Source organism: Hyperolius riggenbachi, chromosome 3, assembly GCF_040937935.1.
Source record: "Hyperolius riggenbachi isolate aHypRig1 chromosome 3, aHypRig1.pri, whole genome shotgun sequence".
Lineage (NCBI taxonomy): Eukaryota > Metazoa > Chordata > Amphibia > Anura > Hyperoliidae > Hyperolius > Hyperolius riggenbachi.
The window spans coordinates 268,502,836-268,525,896 of NC_090648.1; the positions used below are offsets into that span (position 1 = coordinate 268,502,836).

Here is a 23,061-nt window from a genome sequence, read left to right on the forward strand (position 1 = left end):
TCACTTCCGCATCTCCCAATGCGGAAGTCAGTTAAGGAGATGGGATGCGGCCATGCGAGAATCTGCAGCATGTGCAGCTATGTAGCCGCATTGCACTGCTTCTAGTGGACACCCACACGATTTGGCCAACCACAACGCTTTGTGCTGTAACAGGGTACTGTGATTGGAGATCTATTCCTTAAGAGGTTTCCTGATGTGTCCCCTAAACTAGACTAGTGCCAAAAAGATAACATAGGATTGGAAATACAGGGATAGGCCACTATACATCGCTATAGATATAGCACCACCAAACTGCAATTGTAGTTCAATGTGTGTTATGTACGATAGACCTAGAACAGAGCACATTTAGGCTGCTTTCACAGTGCGACATTAAAGTGGCACGTTATAAACAGTAATAACGCAGACTAATGCACAGCAACACAAAGTATGTGCGACATTCACAGTGCACACATTGCGTTGTGTGTAACGTGCAGCAATATTTAGAGAGTGCTGCATGCTGTGCATTATAAACGTTATTAGCTGCGTTGGACTGTTTGCACATGCTCAGTAATATTTTCTGTGTTTTTTTTTTTTTTAAATGTGACGCATGCGCCATTTTCGTTCCATCAGTATGCAACGAAAATGGCGCACCACGAGACACATAACGCAGTTTAAAATAACGTCCAACTTTAAAATCAACATACGTTGCATTAGGGGCACTTTGTGCGACTTTAACGTCGCATCAAGCGCAACGTACTACTGGAAAAGAGGCCTAAACCTCATCAACAGTCTGCCTATCAACAGTCCGTGGAAAAGAGGCCTTAGGCCTCATTTCCATGACCAGTTGATGGGCAGTGAAAAGCCTCTCATACTCTCACAACTGCTCCCTGCTGCCTGAACACTGCTGCCTGGTAACTGCTGCTGAGCACACAGTTCAATTGCCCATGGAAATGAACCCTAAGTGTGCTCTGTTCTAGGTCTATGGTATATACCACACATTGAACTACAATTGCAGTTTGGTGGCGCTATATCTATAGCGAGGTATAGTGGCTTATTCCTGTATTTCCAATCCTATGTTAGCGTTTTGGCACTAGTCTAGTTTAGAGGACGCAGCAGGAAACCTCTTAACGGAATAGTTCTCCAATCACAGTACCCTGTTACAGCACAAAGCATTGTGGTTGGCCAAATAGTGTGGGTGTAGTTTACTATAAACTATTGGAAGCCTAGCGGATCGAAAGGGTGCTGACCACCTAATCATGTTAGCAGAATCTCCCTATGAGGTTTCCTGCTGGGTCCCCTAAACTAGACTAGCACCACCTTTCTTGATGCTGCTGAATTTTGTGAGTTTACAGTAGCCAGCGATTTCAATAAGGAATGGCATGCGCTGTGTGGAAAATTAGTGCAGTTTGTATCTCCTCTTTTTTGAATGCTATGCAGATTCGCAGATACCTCCTGAAAATACAGCAGCCCCATAGAAAAATCATTGCATGCAGTTTCACGTTGTGGCTAAATGCTTCCCCCCCCCCCCCCCCCACACATCTATAGCTCTTTCTAAAAATCTTAGTTTTGGGGGGTTAGCTGAGCCAATGCAGCACGGAAACAATGATTTGGTGTAGCCTGTAGCAGTAGCTCTTTAGAGCACTCGGAAGTGCTGAGTGATTACTTGCTGTTTATGGCATGTTTCACGTATTGAATCATTGATATATCCTCCCGTGGTTTACAGTAAACCATTTGTGTGGCTCTGAGCCCTGATCTCCTCCTCAGAGATGAAGAAATGATGTGACAGTTGTCTCTGCCGTAGTGTCACACAGGCACATACTGCTAAACGCTGTTTATAAATATTTATTCCGCTCGTATAAAAAATAAGCACATTTCACCTTCGGGGCTTTAAGTCTGTTGCGTTTCCTGTGTGTTTGCTAATGTACACACACATTATATTCAGGTAAGTGAGAACATGACTGCCTATAATCTACATGAATTGGAAACCAGCTTGCTTTATCCTGCTGACATGTAATCTGTTGTATAAAATATCAGCGTGGGGCTTAAGTTTTGAATTGCAGATCATTGTTGCGTGTTGAGGCTTTATGTATTTTCCTATTAGCTGATTATATACACACACACTCTCTCACATAAGTGTAAGCTATACTGTGTAGTATGTGGATGTTTTCCACAATGACACATGTACAAGAGCCCAGCTGAAGCAGGGAATAGGCTGGGGCTCTGTGTAACACACACACCTGACAGTGTGTGAGATGTGGAGCGGTCCAGCAGGATTCCTGCAGTGCTTTACTGGGGTCCCTCCCTGTCAGTTTCTCTCAGAGCTTCAGTGACGTTGCAGCTTCCCCTATTGCTGCAGGAATGCTGCCTGGCCAGGTCTGCGCCTGCGTGGGTTCTGGAGTCCTATTTCTTCCACTCTCCAAGCCGTTTAAAAAAAGGCTTTCTGCTCTAGATCAGAGCTCCTCACAATGCTGCTGTGCTACTTTTCCTGACTGATGTGATCCTGCAGGATTTGTGCTCTGTGCACAGGTCTACAATTAAGGTTAATGCTGCCTTATAATCAATTACAGGCATTATTGGTGTGAGAACCTAGCATTATGGCATATGTAAGAGGAAGGGCGCTACGGGTTTTATGGTTTGAATACTACATCTGCAGGGAAATGATGCTTTTACTGAGCACATAAGCATCTCTGTGCTGCCTTGTTTGTTTGGCTGTCTAAATGCTGTGTTTTAATATTTAACTCTTTGTAGGCTGGTTCGGGGGCCATCATCATGGCATCTGGAGTATCGGAGTTTAACCGGACAGAAACCGACCGTCTCAATGAGATTAAGGGGCATCTGGAAATTGCTTTACTGGAAAAACACTTCCTGCGTAAGTACAGCTAGTGTATGGCTAGAATTGATGGTGTTCGCATGCTGACTGCAGGATGATCCAGCGTACTTGATAGTAAATGACATTTCCTCTTGCTTGTTGATGCATTCTTTGCCATAAGGTTATTGGTCACATGATCTGTGCCAGGTTTCAGGAAGCGCTCATTTGTGCATTAATAAAGGATTGCATGGCAGATGTGCCTGATCTCCAGTACTTATGCCTGTGGCATGCTTGTGATGCCTCAAAGTGCTCTGCGCAACTTAATACATCATTATAAATGAGGATATGCTGATTGGAGCGGAGTAGAGTTGTTTGTGTTATGTTATAATTCATGGCCAGCATTCTTGACTCTAATGGCGCCTAATAAAAACAAATGCTATATTTGATAATAAATAGGCGATCTATTATAGACATGTCATTTTGGTATATTAAAGTAATATAAAACACAGTGTCACGGCGGTCTACACCCAGTTATGATTTCCCAGACATAACAAATTATATAAATACTCCTTTGCAACCATAGTAACAGTACACCATTCTCATGTCTTTGTTTTGTTGATTGGTGCAGAAAGGAAATTCTTAGCATCCGCAAATAAACACTGCAGTGATTGCTATTACCATATATGGAAGATGCACATCTGAAAATATTTTAGAATGGTCTTTTTTTATGAGCTAATCCTGCCCATGCCGACACACCCAGGTACTACCGCTTCATAGATCACTGCAATCTCTGTAAGGGCCATTTTCCGCTATGCTGCTTTCACATTCTGATTGCTAACGGATCACAAAACGCAGGGTACAGTTAAACCGATGGAAATGCTGATGACCGTTTCCGTTTATGCAATCAGATTGCGCCACAATTTTCTCCCAAGCGCAATCGTCCTGCTGAGTTTTTGGTGCAATTGAGTTTTTTTTTAGATTTTGTTTTGTAGCTCCATTGCAGTAGTAGGAATTGGGAAGAAATGCGATTGCAGCACAGTTGCGTTCGCGTTTAATAGTGGTAAAGAGCCACTATTGGCCTTTGCCCACTCACCGCATTTCGATCTGGTTTGATTTGCCGATGGGCAGAGCTCCATGTTTAGCATGGTGATTGTGGTGCCCCTTTCCAATGATGTTTCAATTTTCACATAAATACAGTGCATGTTGCATTTTTCCTGCATTTGGGTTGGGTCAACAACTGGAGCTTAAGAAAATCGTATAGAAAACGTGTGCTGTGTAATTTTCTTGCAATCTACCAATTTACGGTACAATTTTTCCCATTAAAACTTTTAATTGTCTGAAATTATGATCTAAACTGTGCAGTAAAACCCACCTGAATGTGCAATAATTGCGTTGCAGTGGCGTGCTGTAATTGGAGAATATCATGATCGCAACAGGTTAGCCATGTATGTAAATGCATTTGCCATTGCAAAGCTTCTGTAATAAAGCTTTTGCTAATATCTGATGAGAAATGGCTTTATTACTCTTTTCACTGCAGAGTGGAGTTATGTATTGAGCGTGACATGACAAGTGTATGCATTACAAGGAAGTCCAAAATACTTGGTTGACATATGTATGCTGAGACATTGTTGGCAAACTTTTCTGTGGGCCCCTCCCCTTTTTACACATAAGAGACTGATCTGGTGTGTGTAAGGGGGGGGGGGGGGGGTCATAACTGTTTCACACCAGTTTGATTTAAGTTGAGAAGTATGACACAAATGGAAATTTACTACTTCTGTTTTCATTTATTGTTTTTATTTTTATGGTATGGAGTTAAGTTTTGGAGCTGCTCATGTTTATTCAGTAACATGTTTTGTAACATAAATCAATGGCATCCTTTGACACTTGCTAACTGGGTGCTTCAAGTTCCGCTTAACCCACAGGAGGTTGCACATTAGAGCATGCTGGAACTGATGAGCAAAAATATGATTGCTGAGGGTGCCAGATATCTTCTATCTCACCAGCTAACCTTGGCAGCAGTTTGTGCCGGTTACCATATGTGCCTCCTTAATTACTGCTTGTGGCCTTACACTGCTGTCTGTGATCTTCCCAGTCTTGTCTGCTCTGCTAATGGAGATCCTAACCAAGGGCACCATAAAGAAGCCATATTAAGAGAAGCGTTAGAAAGGAAAAGGGAGGAAACAGTAACCCGGAGCATTGTAACATGGCATTATACTTGAGGGTGCTATAAGGGGACAATAATAGACACAGTGAAGTTTACACTTTCAACAAAGGGATGGAGGAGTGCTTTAAAAGGAACCTGGAGTGAGAGAGATATTGAGGCTGCCATATTTATTTCCTTATAAACAATGCCAGTTGCTTGGCAGTCCTGATTTTCTTCTGGTATACATAGTCTGATTCAAAACCCTGGAACAAGCATATGGCTAATGCAGTAAAACCGGAGTCCGAATACCTGCCCTGCATATGCTTGTTCAGGGTCTATAGCTAAAAGTATTATAGACACGGGATCAGGAGGACTGCCAAGCAACTGGTATTGTTTAAAAGGAAATAAATATGGTAGCCTCCGTATCACTCTCACCTCAGGTTCCCTGTAAAGTCCTTACAAATATCCAAGCTAACATTTTCATTTATAATTCAGTTAGAGGCTGACTGAAGAGTGTATTTCTAAAGCTGCAATAAAGTGTACACTGTCGGTTTGCATTTTTAATGTACCAATATGCTGATATGCTGTATATGAGGATTCTATGAAATGCATCACTAGCTCCACATCACATCTGTCTACAAGAATAGCGTCACCACAAGAAAACCTCAGAGAAGCCGGCGGCAAGCCTCCAACTCAGGAGGCTAATGCTGGCTCAACTGCCAATCATGACGGCATCATCTAATTAGAGGGCAGGATATTCTCCTTCTCACTGGGGGACATTTATCAAGAGTGTCTGAGACAAAGTATTGGTAGGTTTTTAGAAGAAAATTGTCTCAGAAATTACCAAATAGTGCAATTTCCTTCTTAAACAGGAGGAGTTGGGAAGGTTTCTCAGACTGTGCACTCTGTTAAGGAAATTGCTGTTGCTGACGTGACCAATACATCTGCTGTATTGCTTCAATGCCCAGCACTGGGAGGGTTAAGCACAGAACAGCTTCACAGCCCACCTGGCCGCAGGGGGGAGGAGCACTTTACAATTCATGTATAGCCTGCACTGCACAAGCTGTGTAGGTGTGCTATTGAGCACTTTTTAATCTGTGGCAGTTTAGGGATGGATTTGCACTTTTTTTAAAGAGATACTGAAGCGAATACATTTTGTCCTTTTTGGCTTATAATTCGCTTCAGTGCTCTCAGCATAAGTAAACCGCCGCGTCCCCGCCACTAAACGAGGGCGGCCGAGCCCCCAAATCCCCGGGGGGCAATCCAGCCGGCATGTCCGCAAAGAGGCAGAGCTTGCAGCTTCAGCTCTGCCTCTCCTTATGTCAATCGCGGCGAATCGCCGCCTCTCCCCGCCCCTCTCACTCTTCCTTCACAGAGAAGGGTGGGGGGAGGTGGTGATCCGTGCGGCGATTGACGGCAGGAGAGGCAGCGCTACAGCTCATAGCTCTGCCTCTCAGAGCAGCAAAGTCGTGGATGTTTGCAGAGGGATTTGGGGGCTCTGCAGCCCTCGTTTTAGTGGCGGGGACGCGGTGGTTTACTTGTGCTGAGAGCACTGAAGCGAATTATAAGGTAAAAAGGGCAAAATTAATTCGCTTCATTGTCTCTTTAAAAGAACACTATCAAACCAAGTGTTCTAAAATGACAATGTACAAATAATGTCTAAGTAGCTGTGTATTTTCCCACTTTTCATGTTCAATATCAGAGGCGAAAGCTTTCATTCAATGTGCGTAGATTTTAGCTAAGTTTGGAATATCTCTTTTGCAGAGGTAAGATTCTCTGCAGTCTGACATGCTAAGAACAGTATAATATTGAAGCAGAGTTATATGAAAAGCCTGTCAGGTTTCACACACACAATTACAAATGTTTATGCTGCACATAAGATACATTTTCCTCTTCTCTCTGCAAAGAGCTCAGTCAGAGACAGGCAGAGCTTTCTCTCACACTGACAGGATTAACAGATGTAGTGTGAGGGGATTCCCCCTCCCCTCATGGTTCACTCTACCATCAGTTATGGTGTCAGTGAAGTATGAAAGGAATTTTATAACAGTAAACAAAGAGATAAGCATTCAAATGTATACACCAGTACTTAGCAGCACTTACTAAACATTTCCTATTCTTAATTGAAAAAAACATGTAGTGCAGTTCTAGAAATTCACGCTAAACTGCCACTATTAAAGGATACATCCAAGCATTAACAAAAAAAAAAAAAAAAAAAAAAATACAGGGATTGCAGAATTATTAGGCAAGTTGTATTTTTGAGGAATAATTTTATTATTGAACAACCATGTTCTCAATGAACCCAAAAAAACCTCATTAATATCAAAGCTGAATATTTTTGAAAGTAGTTTTTAGTTTGTTTTTAGTTTTAGCTATTTTAGGGGGATATCTGTGTGTGCAGGTGACTATTACTGTGCATAATTATTAGGCAACTTAACAAAAAACAAATATATAACCATTTCAATTATTTATTTTTACCAGTGAAACTAATATAACATCTCAACATTCACAAATATACATTTCTGACATTCAAAAACAAAACAAAAACAAATCCGTGACCAATATAGCCATCTTTCTTTGCAAGGACACTCAAAAGACTGCCATCCATGGATTCTGTGAGGGCTCGTTCCCACTATCGCGAATCTGCATGCGTCCAACGCATGCAGATCCGCACATGTAATGCAAGTGGATGGGCCTGTTTCCACTGTAGCGTTGTTGAGGTGCGTTTTTTCAGCGTGAAAAAAACGCACAAAAGAGCCAACGATTTCGCCTGCGTCGGGAATCCGTGCGAATCGCCGCTAATGTATTTAATAGTAAAAACTCATGCGTTTGTTACATGCGTTTTTACCCGCGATTTCGCGTGCGATTTCGCACCTTTTTCAATTTTATTTAGCCCTGGCAGTGTCATGGTTAATTTCGCATGGCACCCTGCCATGCGAAATCGCATGCGAAATCGCGGGTAAAAACGCATGCGGAAACCCATCCGCATGCGTTTTTACAAGCGTCGGAATGCGGCCGAAATCGCGTCGCAACAGTGGGAACGAGCCCTCAGTGTTTTGATCTGTTCACCAGCAGCAGCAGCAACCACAGCCTCCCAGACACTGTTCAGAGAGGTGTACTGGTTTCCCTCCTTCTAAATCCCACATTTTATGATGGACCACAGGTTCTCAATGGGGTTCAGATCAGGTGAACAAGGAGGCCATGTCATTAGTTTTTCTTCTTTTATACCCTTTACTTGCCAGCCACGAGTACTTGGACGCGTGTGATGGAGCATTGTCCTGCATGAAAATCATGTTTTTCTTGAAGGATGCAGACTTCTTCCTGTACCACTGCTTGAAGAAGGTGTCTTCCAGAAACTGGCAGTAGGACTGGGAGTTGAGCTTGACTCCATCCTCAACCCGAAAAGGCCCCACAAGCTCATCTTTGATGATACCAGCCCAAACCAGTACTCCACCTCCACCTCCACCTTGCTGGCGTCTGAGTCGGACTGGAGCTCTCTGCCCTTTACCAATCCAGCCACGGGCCCATCCATCTGGCCCATCAAGACTCACTCTCATTTCATCAATCCATAAAACCTTAGAAAAATCAGTCTTGAGATATTTCTTGGCCCAGTCTTGATGTTTCAGCTTGTGTGTCTTGTTCAGTGGTGGTCGTCTTTCAGCCTTTCTTACCCTGGCCATGTCTCTGATTATTGCACACCTTGTGCTTTTGGGCACTCCAGTGATGTTGCAGCTCTGAAATATGGGCAAACTGGTGGCATCTTGGCAGCTGCACACTTGACTTTTCTCAGTTCATGGGCAGCTATTTTGCGCCTTGGTTTTTCCACACGCTTCTTGCGACCCTGTTGACTATTTTGAATGAAACGCTTGATTGTTCGATGATCACGCTTCAGAAGCTTTGCAATTTTAAGAGTGCTGCATCCCTCTGCAAGATATCTCACGATTTTTGACTTTTCTGAGCCTGTCAAGTCCTTCTTTTGACCTATGTTGCCAAAGGAAAGGAAGTTGCCTAATAATTATGCACACCTGATATAGGGTGTTGATGTCATTAGACCACACCCCTTCTCATTACAGAGATGCACATCACCTAATATGCTTAATTGGTAGTAGGCTTTCGAGCCTATACAGCTTGGAGTAAGACAACATGCATAAAGAGGATGATGTGGTCATAATACTAATTTGCCTAATAATTCTGCACTCCCTGTAATCCACTTACCTGGGGCCTCCTCCAGCCCATGGCAGCCGTCCTGTGCCCTTGCTGCAGCTCCGGTGGCTGATGGTCTTCTCCGCTGGTGCAGCCGACTTCACCAGGTCGGGTTCCGGGTCGCCTTCTTCTGCGCTCCACCGCGCGGGTTACATGGTCTCTTCAAACATCAGTAGTTTTGCGCCTGCGCAGTACCGTTCTGATGATATCAGAAAGACCACGTGAACACGCGGTGGAGCGCAGAAGAAGCCGACCCAGAACCTGACCTGGCGAGGTCGGCTGTGCCAGTGGAGAACACTGGGAGCTACTAGAGCTGTGGCTAGGGCACAGGATGGGTGCCACGGGCTGGAGGAAGCCCCAGGTAAGTGGATTTTTTTTTTTTTTTTTTTTTTTTTTTTTTTTTTTTTATGCTTGGATCAAAAGATAGACAAAGACAAACACTTATATAGCGCTTTTTTCCTGGGAGACTCAAAGCGCCAGAGCTGCAGCCACTAGGACATGCTCTATAGGCAGTAGCAGTGTTAGGGAGACTTGCCTAAGGTCTCCTGCTGAATAGGTGCTGGATTACTGAACAGGCAGAGCTGAGATTCGAGCCCTGGTCTCCCATGTCAGAGGCAGAGCCCTTAACCATTACACGTTCCTCCTTTAAGTAGGATTTAAGAAGTTTCTTATTATCATGCAGAACAGTTCCCGTGCTGGCTAGAACTATTTAAGAAGAAAAACTGTTGGTAATGCATTGATAATTCTGGCCCACTGTTTGGTCAATCAGGTCACATGACAGCAAGCAGCAGGAAGATCAGCATTGCTGCAGTGTGAAAAACCTTGACCTCTTGGAAAAAGTTGATGTTGGAGAAACTATTAATCAGCAATCTATCACTCCTTTATAAATTAGCCCCCGAGTTTTATTTGTGGTATTAAGTTTAGAACTGTTGCTTTAGGCTCCTATAGATGATTCTTGCATAACTCTCAATTCATCCGCTTGTACCTGCCTTCATCCATGTGCCTCGCGCGTGCTGGAATTTTGTACCTTGTGCTTTCCTACATAAGTGACAACAAGTTCATTTTAATTTGTGGAGGTGTTGACATGGCATTTTAAGGAATTATGTATGCTTTCTGGTGCTTTTCTCCCATAGGAGATGGTATTTTGATTTCCCCAGCAGTACTAGGAAAACACATCTGGTGCATCAGTTTACACATAGTTGCGTAGTTTACATCATGTTTTTCTCTGCCAGCATACATTTTCTTGATTGGGAACAGCATAACACAGAGAAATGTAAACAGTACAGTAATGGTGGAAATCTGGGGAGGTGCTTTGGGGGCTGCATTATCACATCTGTGTATTATAAAAGCACTCCTAAACAATCTGTTTAACAGCATTCAGCCGCTTGTGACTTGCCATACTTTATATGGACTAAGTGATGGAAAGTGTTAGAAAAGTCTACTTCAATCACTTTCGGCCTCATAGTACATATTACATAATGTGCAGCTTTAGGTTGAAACTGATCTTATTTTCCCTTATTAGGTACCACTGAACACTAATGATTTACAGGGTAATTTAGGGGCATCTGTGCAAAAAAGAACACAGAGGAAAAAAGGGCACCCGGTGAAGCTGAAATTAGATTTTTTTCTTTTTTTTTTTTTTTTGGCTTCACTAGCTAAGCATAAGCCTATTCTCACACTGAACCCTCTCTCTACTGCTACCTTAACCACCCAGCCCCATGACTACCCTTAATCACTCCCCACCCCCACAGCTAACTTTAACCCCTCCCTGTGCCAATCGGCTGAGAAATCAGAAAAACACACTGTAATTTTACACTTAAAGTTTATATTTGAATGGCTGCCTATGGCGGTGGCCAAACTTCCGCCTATAGCAGGTACCCCAAATTTCCCAGATGGAATTTTGGTTGATATGCTGTCTGACTTGTGTTTAGGGGGATTACTGTATGGAATCTGGTCATTTCGGAAGCCGGCGCTGAGCGCCAAGCTAGTGCTATGCTGCCACCCCACGCAAGGGTAATTCGGGGCTCCAGTGATCGCCAGACCCTGAATTACATCTCCCTCAGAGTTTCTAAAACTCATGGGGGAATAGTATTAAGCCCGGAATTTGAGCGGCAGGTGGGTGAGCCATCATTCAGCTTACCCGTGTCCGAACCATATGTAAGCCTAAATTATTGTTTGGGGGAAATATCCTGCCTAATTACTCTATATTATTTGAGAGGAAATTGCATTATTATGCTTAGTGGTATTTACAGCCTCCTACCACGAAGTATCTGCTTGGGAGGTTATTACTCTACGCTTGGTAATCTCAATGGGGTTTAACTGGGCACCTTTTTGTTTTCAGTTTATTTGAAAAGTTTTCCTCTAGAGAAAGGTCTACATTTATTTACTTTTGATGAATGCAAGCCACGATGGAGCTTGCACAAGCACTAGGCTAATGCAAGCCTATTCTGTTGTCTCCACAGGTGCACTTGCTGTTTGCTTGCATTTTCAGAGGGATTTAGTTGAGGGAATGCAGGGTCCAAAATCTCATTTTCAGGAAATGCTGGTTAAAGCCCACCTGAAGTGAGATGCATAAGGAACCTGCAATATTTGTTTGCTTTAAAAAAAAAACAAAAAAACAAAAACAAATTTCTGGCAGTCCTGCTGATCCTCTGTCTGGAAAGCCTCATCTACACGCGTAGATAAGGCTCCGATCCGGCGGCTCGATTAGCCGCCGGATCGCCTCTTCCGCATCCCCGCCGCGTCCCCGCTTGCCCGCGCCGGATTCGATACCCGCTCGTCGCCGCGACGCTTATCTTCCGCTCGATTCCCTGCCATTGTCCCCTCGCGGGGAACGAGCAGGGAATCGGCGGTAGCAAGATCCGACCTGTCGGATCTTATCAATCGAACCGCTGATGCGGCTCGATTGATAAGTAACATCGGAGCCTCATCTACGCGTGTAGATGAGGCTTAATACTCTTATCCATGGACCCTGAACAAGCATCTAGATCAGAGGTTTCTGACTAAAATCTGACTGGATTACCTGCATGCTTGTTTCAGATTTGTGATTAGACACTGCTGCAGCCAAAGAGATCATTAGGATGTCAGGTAACTGGTACTGTTTAAAAGGAAGTAAATATGGCAGCTACCATATCAGTTCTCCCCAGAATTTTTTTTCCAGCTGGGTGGTATGAAAAAGTAGCCAGGTGGCATGAAAAATAAGCCAGGTGGGGCAAGATGAGAGAATGCAGGGCTGGCACTTATCTGCTTACAGCATAGGAGGAGGTGAGCAGATAACAGCTGGGTGGTCACCAAAAATAGCTAGGTGGAGCACCCGGCTAAAAGAGCCTGGGGAGAGCACTGCATATCCCTCTTAGTTGAAGTGTACTGTAAGTGCAAAAATTGTTAGTGTTTTGAAGTTGATTTTTTTATCTCTAGAAGGTCCCAGCCCTGGCCAAAGGCATAGCAATAGCCATAGCAGCTGCTAAGGGGCCCTGAAGCATTAGGGACCCAAGTGGTACTTAATGTATTTACCATTATCTTTCTTGTGTTTCTCCACCCTCTGACTTTGTCTCAGTACCCATGAACTATGTGCAGCGTTAATTGCATGAGAATGTAAATTGCCCTATTAACTCATATCTATAGTATATGGGCAGGTGGCATTGCTTAAGAGTGCCTACATCTGAGGGCCCCATGAAAATGTTGCTATAGGGCCCCATGATCTCTAGCTACGCCACTGACCCTGACACTGTCTGGAAAGTCAAATCCCAAGTAACCAGTCTGTGTCTAGACAACAGCAACTATTGGTAACAGAAGTCCCTGTGTCCTGTATAATATTGTTTAAGTCCGAGCAGCAGAGAAAATTAGTATGTACAAGGTAGTTTCTGCTTGAATGCTGGCATTGAGAGGCTAGGAACACACTAGGCAGAAATGGTAGCATTTCTGTCGCCAATAAGTCAATGGGCCGCATGTAAAAACTCATATGTGCATTTTAAATTGTGCATTTTTTACATTTTTTTTTTTTTTTTTATGCAACCGTCTATTACTCCATTGATTATCAAAATTAATAAAAAACACAAATGTGAAACGCAAAAAAAAGCGTGGAAAACTCATTAAAAATGTGAAATGCTATCTCAAAGGTATACAAAAACTCACCAAAAACGCAGGATTGAATTAAAAACGCACAGTTGCCCAGTGTGCTCCCAGCCAGAAACGGCTTGATGTAAAATACTGCGAGTCTGAGCAACTAGTAAACCCACAATAACCTGTGAGGGAAGTTCTCAAACAATGTTTCTGAACAATTCGAAATGGTTGTAACCTGTCCAATGCTCACGTTGTTTCCATAAGCAAGTAAATCTGGACATTTATCTTTAGAAGTCAAACACTTTTCTGTGACGTACCTTATCAGGTTTGATAGGGGAGCACAGACCTGTTTGCTTTAGTTAAGATAAGTGTGGATAGCTTCCTCCTGTCCCAGCCTTCCCATAGTGCACATTCACACTGAAAGCACTGGCAAAAACTTCTGCTAGCACTGACTGGCACTTTTAGGCCCCATTCATATCATACACGCTGCCATGCGCATTTTGGTGGCGCGTATGTTGTGCGACACCCAAGAATGTCTATGCACTTCTGCCGTTCAGATCATGTGCGCTGTGCAGCAGTGTGATGCGCTATCGCACTGCTCTATGCATTTGTCAGCTAAGTGCAGTGCTGACCCATTCACGGGAGTGAATAGGATCAGCGGTGCAGATGGCGTGCAATCGCGTGCGGTGTGTTCCGATCGCACAGCCATTCTGTGTTAATGATGTGAACAGGTGTTGTTTGGCACTGACTAGGGTTTTCAGAAGTTAACTGCCAATGAAATTAGTAGCAAGTTCCAACTTTTGATTAATTCCTATGATGTTTAATCACTAGTCAGCACCACAAAATGCCTGCAACTGTATTGGTATAGGGCCTGTTTCAATAACTTTTAAATGTGTGTGCGTTTTTCTAGCACACACAATCGCACAACAATAATATCCTATGGGCCTGTTTGCACTAAATGTTACAATTGCATCCAGAACAATAACAACCAGGTTACTATTTTCAGTATGTCTCATAGAGAAAAATGGTGTGCAATACATTTCCATGTACTTATGTGCTGTGGTGCAAAATGCTTATTTGCATGTAAAAATCACATCCATGCATATGCAAGTTTCACATCCCCAAAAATTGCATGCAATTTGCATTCTTATAGTGAAAACTTAGCCTTACCATCTGCTGCAAGAATACGGTTATCAGAATGAAATATTTTTCTTGACTGAAAACCAGATCTGCCAGGTGGAACTCCTTACAGATGCCCTAAGGTAACCAGGGCAACTACTCAGCAGAAAATGGATTGGCACCATTGACTGCTGAATTGCTGCACATCAGCCACCAGTATATCCCCATAGCTTAGCAGTGACATATTGCTTTGACATGAGAAGTGCAGTCAAACTTTGGCCTTATTTACACACTGTGCATCTTTATTTAAACCATTGTTTGCACATGTTATTCCATATAAATGTCATGTTGCCTTTCAGACTTGTGGTGTGAATTACTGTAAGATTGTTTCACAGATCTTAGTGTGGAAATAGTGGCAGGGTCCCTTTAATTCACAATCAGAAGAATATCTTTTATACAGATATCTTTAACCGTGTTTGGAAATTCTCTTCAGTGATCGTGGCTTCTGTCCAGTTCTAGCTTTTAATGCTGTAGGTTTTGTGGTCTCAAACATTGCATGGCTGGAGGGTGTTTTGTGAACTTTCAAGTCAGTATTCTGCATGTGATGAGTGCCTATAAAACCTTGCCAAATACTACAATAAGAGCCTGAAACAAAGAACCTGCTGTAATCGCCCTCCTCACTAATGAGAGCCGCTGGCAAATGTATATCTATTGTGCGCTTCATATTAGGTAGAAGGAATCCTCTGCACAATCATCCTTCATTAGCATTCAGAATGGGCATGTAGTGGCATTGGGGCCACATGAGGAGTTTGTACAGGAAAGCATCTGAGATCCAGAATTAGAGAACCTGAAGCCTTTGTATGGCATAACTATGTGTTCTAGCTGACAGCAGCTGATTCAGGGTAAACCCAGCCTCCCTTCTGCTGCTTCACTTGTGATGGGCATGTGGTAATTAAAGCATACTCCTCTGCATAACATGCTGAACAGATCTACATACACAAACAGCAAAGACATGGGAAATGCTCCTTTCTCCAGGAATCCTGGGAATTCCAGACTGTTACACAACTAATGCTTAGGAATTGGGGCAGTGAAGATTCCTATTGCATGAAGACACCGAAGTATACTGGCTTAGCTATTCCAATTCTACTGTAAGGGAAAGTCTGCTTTTGATTAAAAAAATATTGGTATGAACATATGATTACTATATATTCTGGCGTATAAGACTACTTTTTAACTCTCGGAAATCTTCTGAAAAATCAGGGGTTTTCTTATACGCCAGGTGTCATTGATGCCGGGTGATACGCCCTATCCTGTTACCGACTCTCAGATCTCGCTGCTGAGGGATGTAGTGAAGCGGCGCAGGTGCAGATTTGCGAGATCTGAGAGGCAGAGAAGGAGGTAAATAGGATACAAGGGTGGGCCAGAAGGGTGAAAGAGGCGTGTTTTATGCGTACAGCGCGATCTATTCTTCCATACTGCTCTGATAAAAAAGGAAGAGAAGGAGAGTTGACCAATCCAACCAGTCAATCTCCTATATCCTGGGTACCACATACAGTACCGCACCAGTATCTGTTCATACATGGCATCTGTATATTATGTTTTTTTATTTGGTGTGCATTGGAAGAGAGGTAGTCTTAAATGGCGAGTATATCCCAAACTTTATAGTTAAACTGGAAAAGTTGGGGGGTTGTCTTATAGACGCCGGAACATACGGTACCTAAATACTTTCGGAATGTAATTATAAAAACTATCTTTCCATTTTTGCATGCAATCAGCCAAGTGTTCCTAGAACTTGTTTTTTTTTTTTTGTTTGGTTTTTTTTTTTTTTGGTTTTGTTTTTTGTTTTTGTTTTTTTTTTTTGCAGTGAAGGCCATAATACTTGCGCTTTGCGCCTGCCAGGAGAAAAGCGCTATATGTGTTTGTCTTATTATATTATTATTATTAATACTTTTCTTTGAAATTTCAATGTCCCTGTATGAGTAATGAGCTGCACATATCAGGAGCCTTTGTTGCTATACCACCTTTCTAATCAATTGAGTAGATACTACTGTATTTACAAAAAAGAAAAAAGTACAATAAAAAGAAAACCTAAGGGTGGCTGCAGAAAGGCCACATGGTCTTCCTTTGCTTGCATGTTTATAGATTTCTATATCCTCCTTGCACTTTTGTAAAGCTACCAACCCAGCAGAACGGCTAATTCTACAACGTGACCTTCACATCTGCTGAGAAATTCTGCTAATAAATGTTCTAAGAAAGGTTGTGTCAGCTTTGGTCTGATGATTGAAGCTTTAGGCAATCTGTCTAGAAAGTGTCGGATAATTTCCTCTTTATCTGTGCTCACTGTAGATCAGGCTTTCTCAACTAGGGTTTCTTGAGTACTCTGCAGGGGTTCCTTGGCATTTTCCCCCATCGTGGGGGGACGGGGGAAGTATAATAGGGCACATTATGATAGGGGGTAATGTAAAAAGAAGCACTAAATTGTGGGTGAGAAGACAGTATAATGAGTGGCAGTGTTATAGGGGGTAGTGAAGTAAACAGCCTAACCTACTTTTAAGTACCATGCCTCCTGCAAAATAAATGCAGGGGCTCCTCGAGATCAAAACATTGATTGCAGGGGTTCCTTGAGATCCTAAAGTTATTTGCAGGGTTCCTCCAGGGTAAAATGGTTGAGAAAGGCTGCTGTAGAGCTTCATCTCGGTAAGAAGAGCCTTAATGCATTTCAATATAGATTAATGCTATATAGAAAAAAATATATAAATATCATTTTTTTCTGTTCACGTTAGTTGAACATGTGAATATGATTGCATACACACTTGTTGGATTAGTAGAGGGAAATTCCTCTAGCTTTTGTTCAAGTGAACTTTGCTTTAGTTGCTCTCTTCTCTGCCATGATCTGCATTCCTAAATTAAATTGTTACCAAATGCACATTGCTACCTATCTAACCCAGGGGGCCAGAGCTGACACTGTATTGTCTGCGTCATGGGGGCTGCCATTTTTGTTTTTTTCAGCTTCTGCTAATTGTTACTTGTTTGTGATAACCTTCCTTAGAGCTGGTGCAGCGCTTTTGAGCGCTTTTAAAAACTCCATCGCTTTGAAAACGGCTTGGCTAATGTATTTGAATGGGATGGAGCACACCAGAGCGATGAGCTTTTTTCCCAAAAGCAAACAAGGGTCTTGCAGCATTTTTGCTGATTTCTAAAGCAATTCAGCCTCAATGTTAAGTATAGGAAAGTGGAAAATCGCTCTGAAAAGTGCTAGATCAGAGCGAGTTTCCAAGCATTTTTATTACTGAAGCTGTTCAGTTACAGCTGTACTGTACCAAAAAATAACAAACACTACACCAACACCCTCCAAAAAATCGCTAGGCATGATTAAAAAATCGCTAGACACATGCCTAGAATTGCCTAGGAAAATCACTTCAAAAAGCTCTAAGCGTTTGTGATTACGCTAGCAGTTTTTGGTGTACACTGGCCCTCATTCTCAACTATGAACTTCTGCCTTTAAAGCCTGGCAGTTTTGGAACAATTGCTGTACAGGTACACTGCATGGCTCCCTGCTGAGAAGCAAATTCTGATCAATAGAGAGAAAGGATACAGTATGTGGACATGGGACCAAGTGACACTGGGCAACATGATTTGTCCTGGAGGAGTCCACTGACATCTGGGGACACCTGTATACACTTTCTTCAGCTGACACAATCTTGTGGAAATCTAAAGTCTGTACTTGATCTAATGGTGTGTACACACTTCAGATTTCCTTTCAGTTTGTGTTGCTTGCTAGGATGGAACTCAGTCATTTGGGTGGCACCGCGGGGACCACAATGCTGTACAGACTTGTCGCTAGACCACACCTGAGTGGTGCACTTTGTCTATGATGTAGGGAGGGGGGACAACAGGGCTGCTAACGATGGAGTGGCTTCTGCAAGAGTGTTAAAGGGCAACTAAAGCAAGAGGGATATGGAGGCTGCCATATTTATTTCCTTTTAAGCAATACGCCTGGCTATCCTGCTAATCCTTTACCTCTAATACTTTTAGCCATAAACCCTGAACAAGCATACAGCAGATTAGGTGTTTCTGACATTATTGTAAGATCTGACAAGATTAGCTTCATGCTTGTTTCTGGCATTATTCAGACACTACTGCATCCTAATAGACCAGCAGGACTGCCAGACAACTGATATTGTATAATAGGTGCTGACATCACACTGTGGGAGGGGTTTCACCACAATATCAGCCACACAGAGCCCCCTGATGATCTGTTTGAGAAAAGGAATAGATTTCTCATGGGAAAGGGGGTATCAGCTACTGAATGGGATGTAGTTCAATTCTTGGTTATGGTTTCTTTTTAACCCTAGGAAAATTCCACAGTCTGGCCAAGAGAAATAAAAGAACATGGTAACATGTGTGCGCTGCCCCCCAACCTCCTCTCCTTCCTGTGTGTGCAGCTCCCAGACTCTTCTCCCGTCCAAAAGACAATAGGTTCCATGCATGTCCCACAGACCAGAAATGGGGCCCAATCTCTCTGAGGAACCCACCCATAAGTTTTTACCCCCCTTTCTGCACAAAATAATTTTCTAGATTTGGGCTTTAATGCAAATGGAGCCCTGGAAGTGCAGATGTTGCATTTCCATGTACAAAAGGGAGCACATTTAGGTAATATTTATACCATACCATATTTGCATATGCATTGTCATACACTCTATGTGCATAGTATGCATTAAACTGTGCATCCAAAGCAAATTGCCATACTCTTGCGTTCTTCACCAGGCTTGATTTATGCACTTTTCTGCTTTAGAGTGATCATGTTTCTGATATAAAGTGCACACATCCAGGTGGAATGCTTATTGATGTCATGGAGAACCGGGGGATGTAGATAACCATAAATATAGTGGTGCTGTTAAAAACTACATGAAGTGTCCACATAAAAACAGAAAATCCTTAATTGTTAGCCAGCATCGTTACTTTCCCCTGATTGGTGGCTGTTTCCAAGAATTGTCCTCTTTTGACCCTGGTGGGTCACTGTTGTGGGAGGTTCCTGGATTTTCATTACTCTGAACTGCAGGCAGAAACAATAACTGGAACTTTAGCATGACCTCCTTTTTTCCTGTAAATGAAGCTGTTGCTAAACGTTCCCTATTTTCTTCCCCTGTCATTTTATACATGTATAAAGGATAGCCCGCTGCACCAATGGTTCGGTTAAAAATCCAATCTTTATTGTGACATCTATGGGCACAGTATAAAAGCTCATGCATATCGGAGCAGGCATGGCTTCTTAGTTATAGCTATGCCTAAGGAGCCATGCATGCTCTGATACGCGTGAGCTTTTGTTCTGTGTTCCTAGATGTCACAATAAAGATTGGAATTTTAACCCGTACCATCGGTGCAGCAGGCTATCCTTTTTACAGTTATCGTTTGTGGCACATCGATTTCGTGCTCCCATTTGGACTGTTATTAATTAATTTCAGTATTTGTATAGAGCTTTTCTCTTGTCATACTCAAAGCAATTGAAAGGCAGCCACTAGAGCGCACGCAGTGTTAGGGAGTAGAGATGCTGGCTAACAGTTCGCTAGCGAATCTCTATGGGCCATTACTACCTCCAGGTCGCTGCGCTGGCCCGGCGGTGCACATTCTTGATCGCGCGCCTTTTGCCGGGCACTCTCTGCGCATGAGCGCGACGTCACGCACGTGCAGAAAGTGCCCAGCAACAGGCGAGCGATCAAGGGTGCGCACCGCCAGGCCAGTGCAGCCGTACTACTACGGGTCATAGCTTCCCGGAAGGAAGTAAGGTTCGGGAACCATTCGCAGACATCTCTATTAGGGAGTCTCGCCCAAGAACTCTTTACTGAATAGGTGCTGGCTTACTGAAATATAAAGAGATGAAATTTGAACCTAGGCCTCCTCTGTCAGTGGAAGATACCTTAACCAGTACAGTATCCAGCCACTATCGACACTATCCGGCAGCCATTATCCACATGGTTGCATGTGTGGTGATTGCAGAGGCGCCATTGAATGTTAATTTCTTAAAGTAAGAAAGATGCACAATATTATTAGTTACATAATTCTTCAGGGGGTCACATGAACTAATTCATCAAGTCAGGAGCATAGAATACTGACACTGAAGTGTCCAGAGTAAACAATCAGGTGTCAGCTATAAAGGAAAACAGGGCTTCCTTTTGGTTGCTGTGGGTAACTGGAACACTTTTGCTTCCCAATTTCTTCCATTTGATAAATTGAACTTCCTGTGCATGAAGGGAAAATTTATTGCGGCCAATGACCTCATTATTTTTGGAGTTCATTTTCTGGTTCTGTTTATATTTTTCTACTTCCATTAAAATTAATGTTCACGTGGACAGGAATGTCTCTTTAGAAGTTAATTCATTTATGCATTAGTCTTGTTTTCGGAGATGGGTTTTGTAAGTAACATCTCTAATGAATGAAACTACTAATGGTACTAATTGTTTCTCTTACTAATTTGGCACAGAGGAGGAGCTCCGGAAGCTACGGGAAGAAACCAACGTTGAGACTTTAAAGCAGGAGCTTGAGAAGGAAAGGATAAAGCGAACAGAACTTGAGCAAAAAATAAATGATGTAGCCAAAGCAAGGTAACTCTGCAAAATCTTAAGGATATGTGCTGCACACTGCACTACAGTATGTTTCTTCTATAGTCAGCTACTATTGCCCAAATGGCTGTACGTAGCCCTCTTGCCCAGTCCCCAGACTGATGGAAAAAGGGCTATTTGAAAATATGATCTAAGATATTTTCTGTCACTCCAAACGACTTGGTATTATGAGTTCATCAAATCTCAGCAGAACGTTACTAAAGTGAGGCTGGGACTAAACTTGGCACTCTTCAGGGGCCTAATGCAATCCCAAGTGCTAAAAAAAACCTTGCATCCCTTGTTGGTACTCTATCACTTTGCATCATACACACCTTACCACGCCTCTACCACCTTCAACTATACAGGATCTTCTCAAAAAATGAGCATATTGGGATAAAGTTGGCGGATCGCTCAGAAACAGCCGTATCAGTCCGCCGACAGTGCGTACACACGCCGGACTGTCGTTGGCACGCCCACCCGGCAGGAGGCAACGACGGACCCGTCGTTGCCTCCAGTCCGGCGTGTGTATGGACCTTAAGTGACAAGAAAGATGAGGACATAGACTGGATAGGAGAGAACTGGGAAACACTGATATGTCTTTTTAAATTGGTTTAATTTGGATGTTGTACAGCTGGAATAAATAGTTTTCTGCAACCAGCATAGCCATAACACTGGACAAGATACATTGGGTGCCATTTTAGTTTAGTGCCATACTTTTTAGTGTCTATTTATGGGTGGCCGATGTTTCATTTCTTGTGACTCTTGCAGGAAGTATAGGCTTAGGTTAGAACTAAGAATGGAGGTAGTTTGTATTATCCAGGGTAAGGTGCATACTAGGTATTGGTGGGAAGTTGGGGCTGGGTGAATTTTTTTTTTTTTTCACACTGATCCACCTCCAGTGCGCAGGTCATGGGACAGATCCCCAAGTCCAGCAGCATTGGGGAAGATGGCAGCTGCTGTGTCTCCACACAGAGGCACCACTAGCCAACAGTGAAACAGTGGGAGGTGACAGGTAGGGGCAGTGGGGAAGGCCTACCAAGAGGCCGGTGGCCAGGGGCGCCTCTAGCCATTTTGTCACTCCAGGCGAGAAAATCTGTGGCGCCCCCACCCCATGGCGCCCTTCCATGAAAATAATCGTAATGCAGCAGCGTTTCACGAGGAAATAATCATAATGTGGCAGCATTTTTCTTCAGAAAATTTGCAATGCGTGCAGTGTTTCACCAGAAAATACACGTAATGTAAGGCTGTAAGGCTGCAGAAGTGAGCTTACGGGCTGCAGGCCAGTGAACTGACGCGGCGTCTATTAGATGCCACAAGCCTGTTCACCACCTGGGGACACATCATCTGGCGGGGGGGGGGGGGGGGGGGATGACCACTGTCCCCCCTGCACAGCACTCATGACCGACTGGTCGGCCTGGCACCCTCTACAATGGGTCAGAATGAGGCACAAAGAGGGACAGAAGGAGTCACAGGGGGACAGAAGGAGGCACGAAAGGGGAACAGAAGGAGGCAGAGGGGGACAGAGGAAGGCACAGGGGACAGAGGTGGCACATGGGGACTGAGGAGGCACATGGAGACAGAAGGAGGCACAAAGGAATACAGAAGAAGGCACAGGAGAACAGAAGGAGGGAGAGTGGGACTGAAGGAGGAACAGGAGGGCAGAGGTAGCACAAGGGGACAAATAAAGACAAAAGGGACATAAGGAGGCACAGGGGGACAGAAGGAGGCACAAAGGGAACAGAAGGAGGCAGAGATGGCACAAAGGATGAAAGAAGGATGCACAAGGCACAGAAGTGTCAGCTGCCTGCAACTTACGCTAAGTAGATGCAGCATAAGCAAGTAATAGAACACCCACAGGGGTGTGGCTTAATTTTGGGTGGGGCTTAATCCAGCAACATGGCGCCCCCCAGGACCAATGGCACTCCAGGCAATGGCCTGTACTGCCTATGCCTAGAGGTGCCCCTGCCGGTGGCTACAATGCCAGCTCCGGTTACTCTAACAGGCCTTACAAGTAGTGACTTCTATAAGTTCACATATCCTGTCTGCAGTATACAGTACAATGACCAATTGTAAATATCTGGCTGTAGACTTACAGTTGATAACACATTTTAACACAAGATGCCCATTTATAACTGGTGGTAATCTGATAT

At 43.5% G+C, this 23,061-nt stretch overlaps 1 protein-coding gene across 2 annotated transcripts in view; it reads left to right on the plus strand.

Moving 5' to 3' along the window:
* GRAMD4 (GRAM domain containing 4) overlaps positions 1-23,061 on the plus strand; it is a 157,985-nt gene that overhangs the window by 60,157 nt on the left and 74,767 nt on the right. For both annotated transcript variants that reach the window (XM_068276318.1, XM_068276319.1), the window contains exons 3-4: positions 2,728-2,848; positions 20,794-20,914. In XM_068276318.1, coding sequence (XP_068132419.1) covers positions 2,728-2,848; positions 20,794-20,914 — 242 coding nt within the window. The remainder of the gene's footprint in view (positions 1-2,727; positions 2,849-20,793; positions 20,915-23,061) is intronic.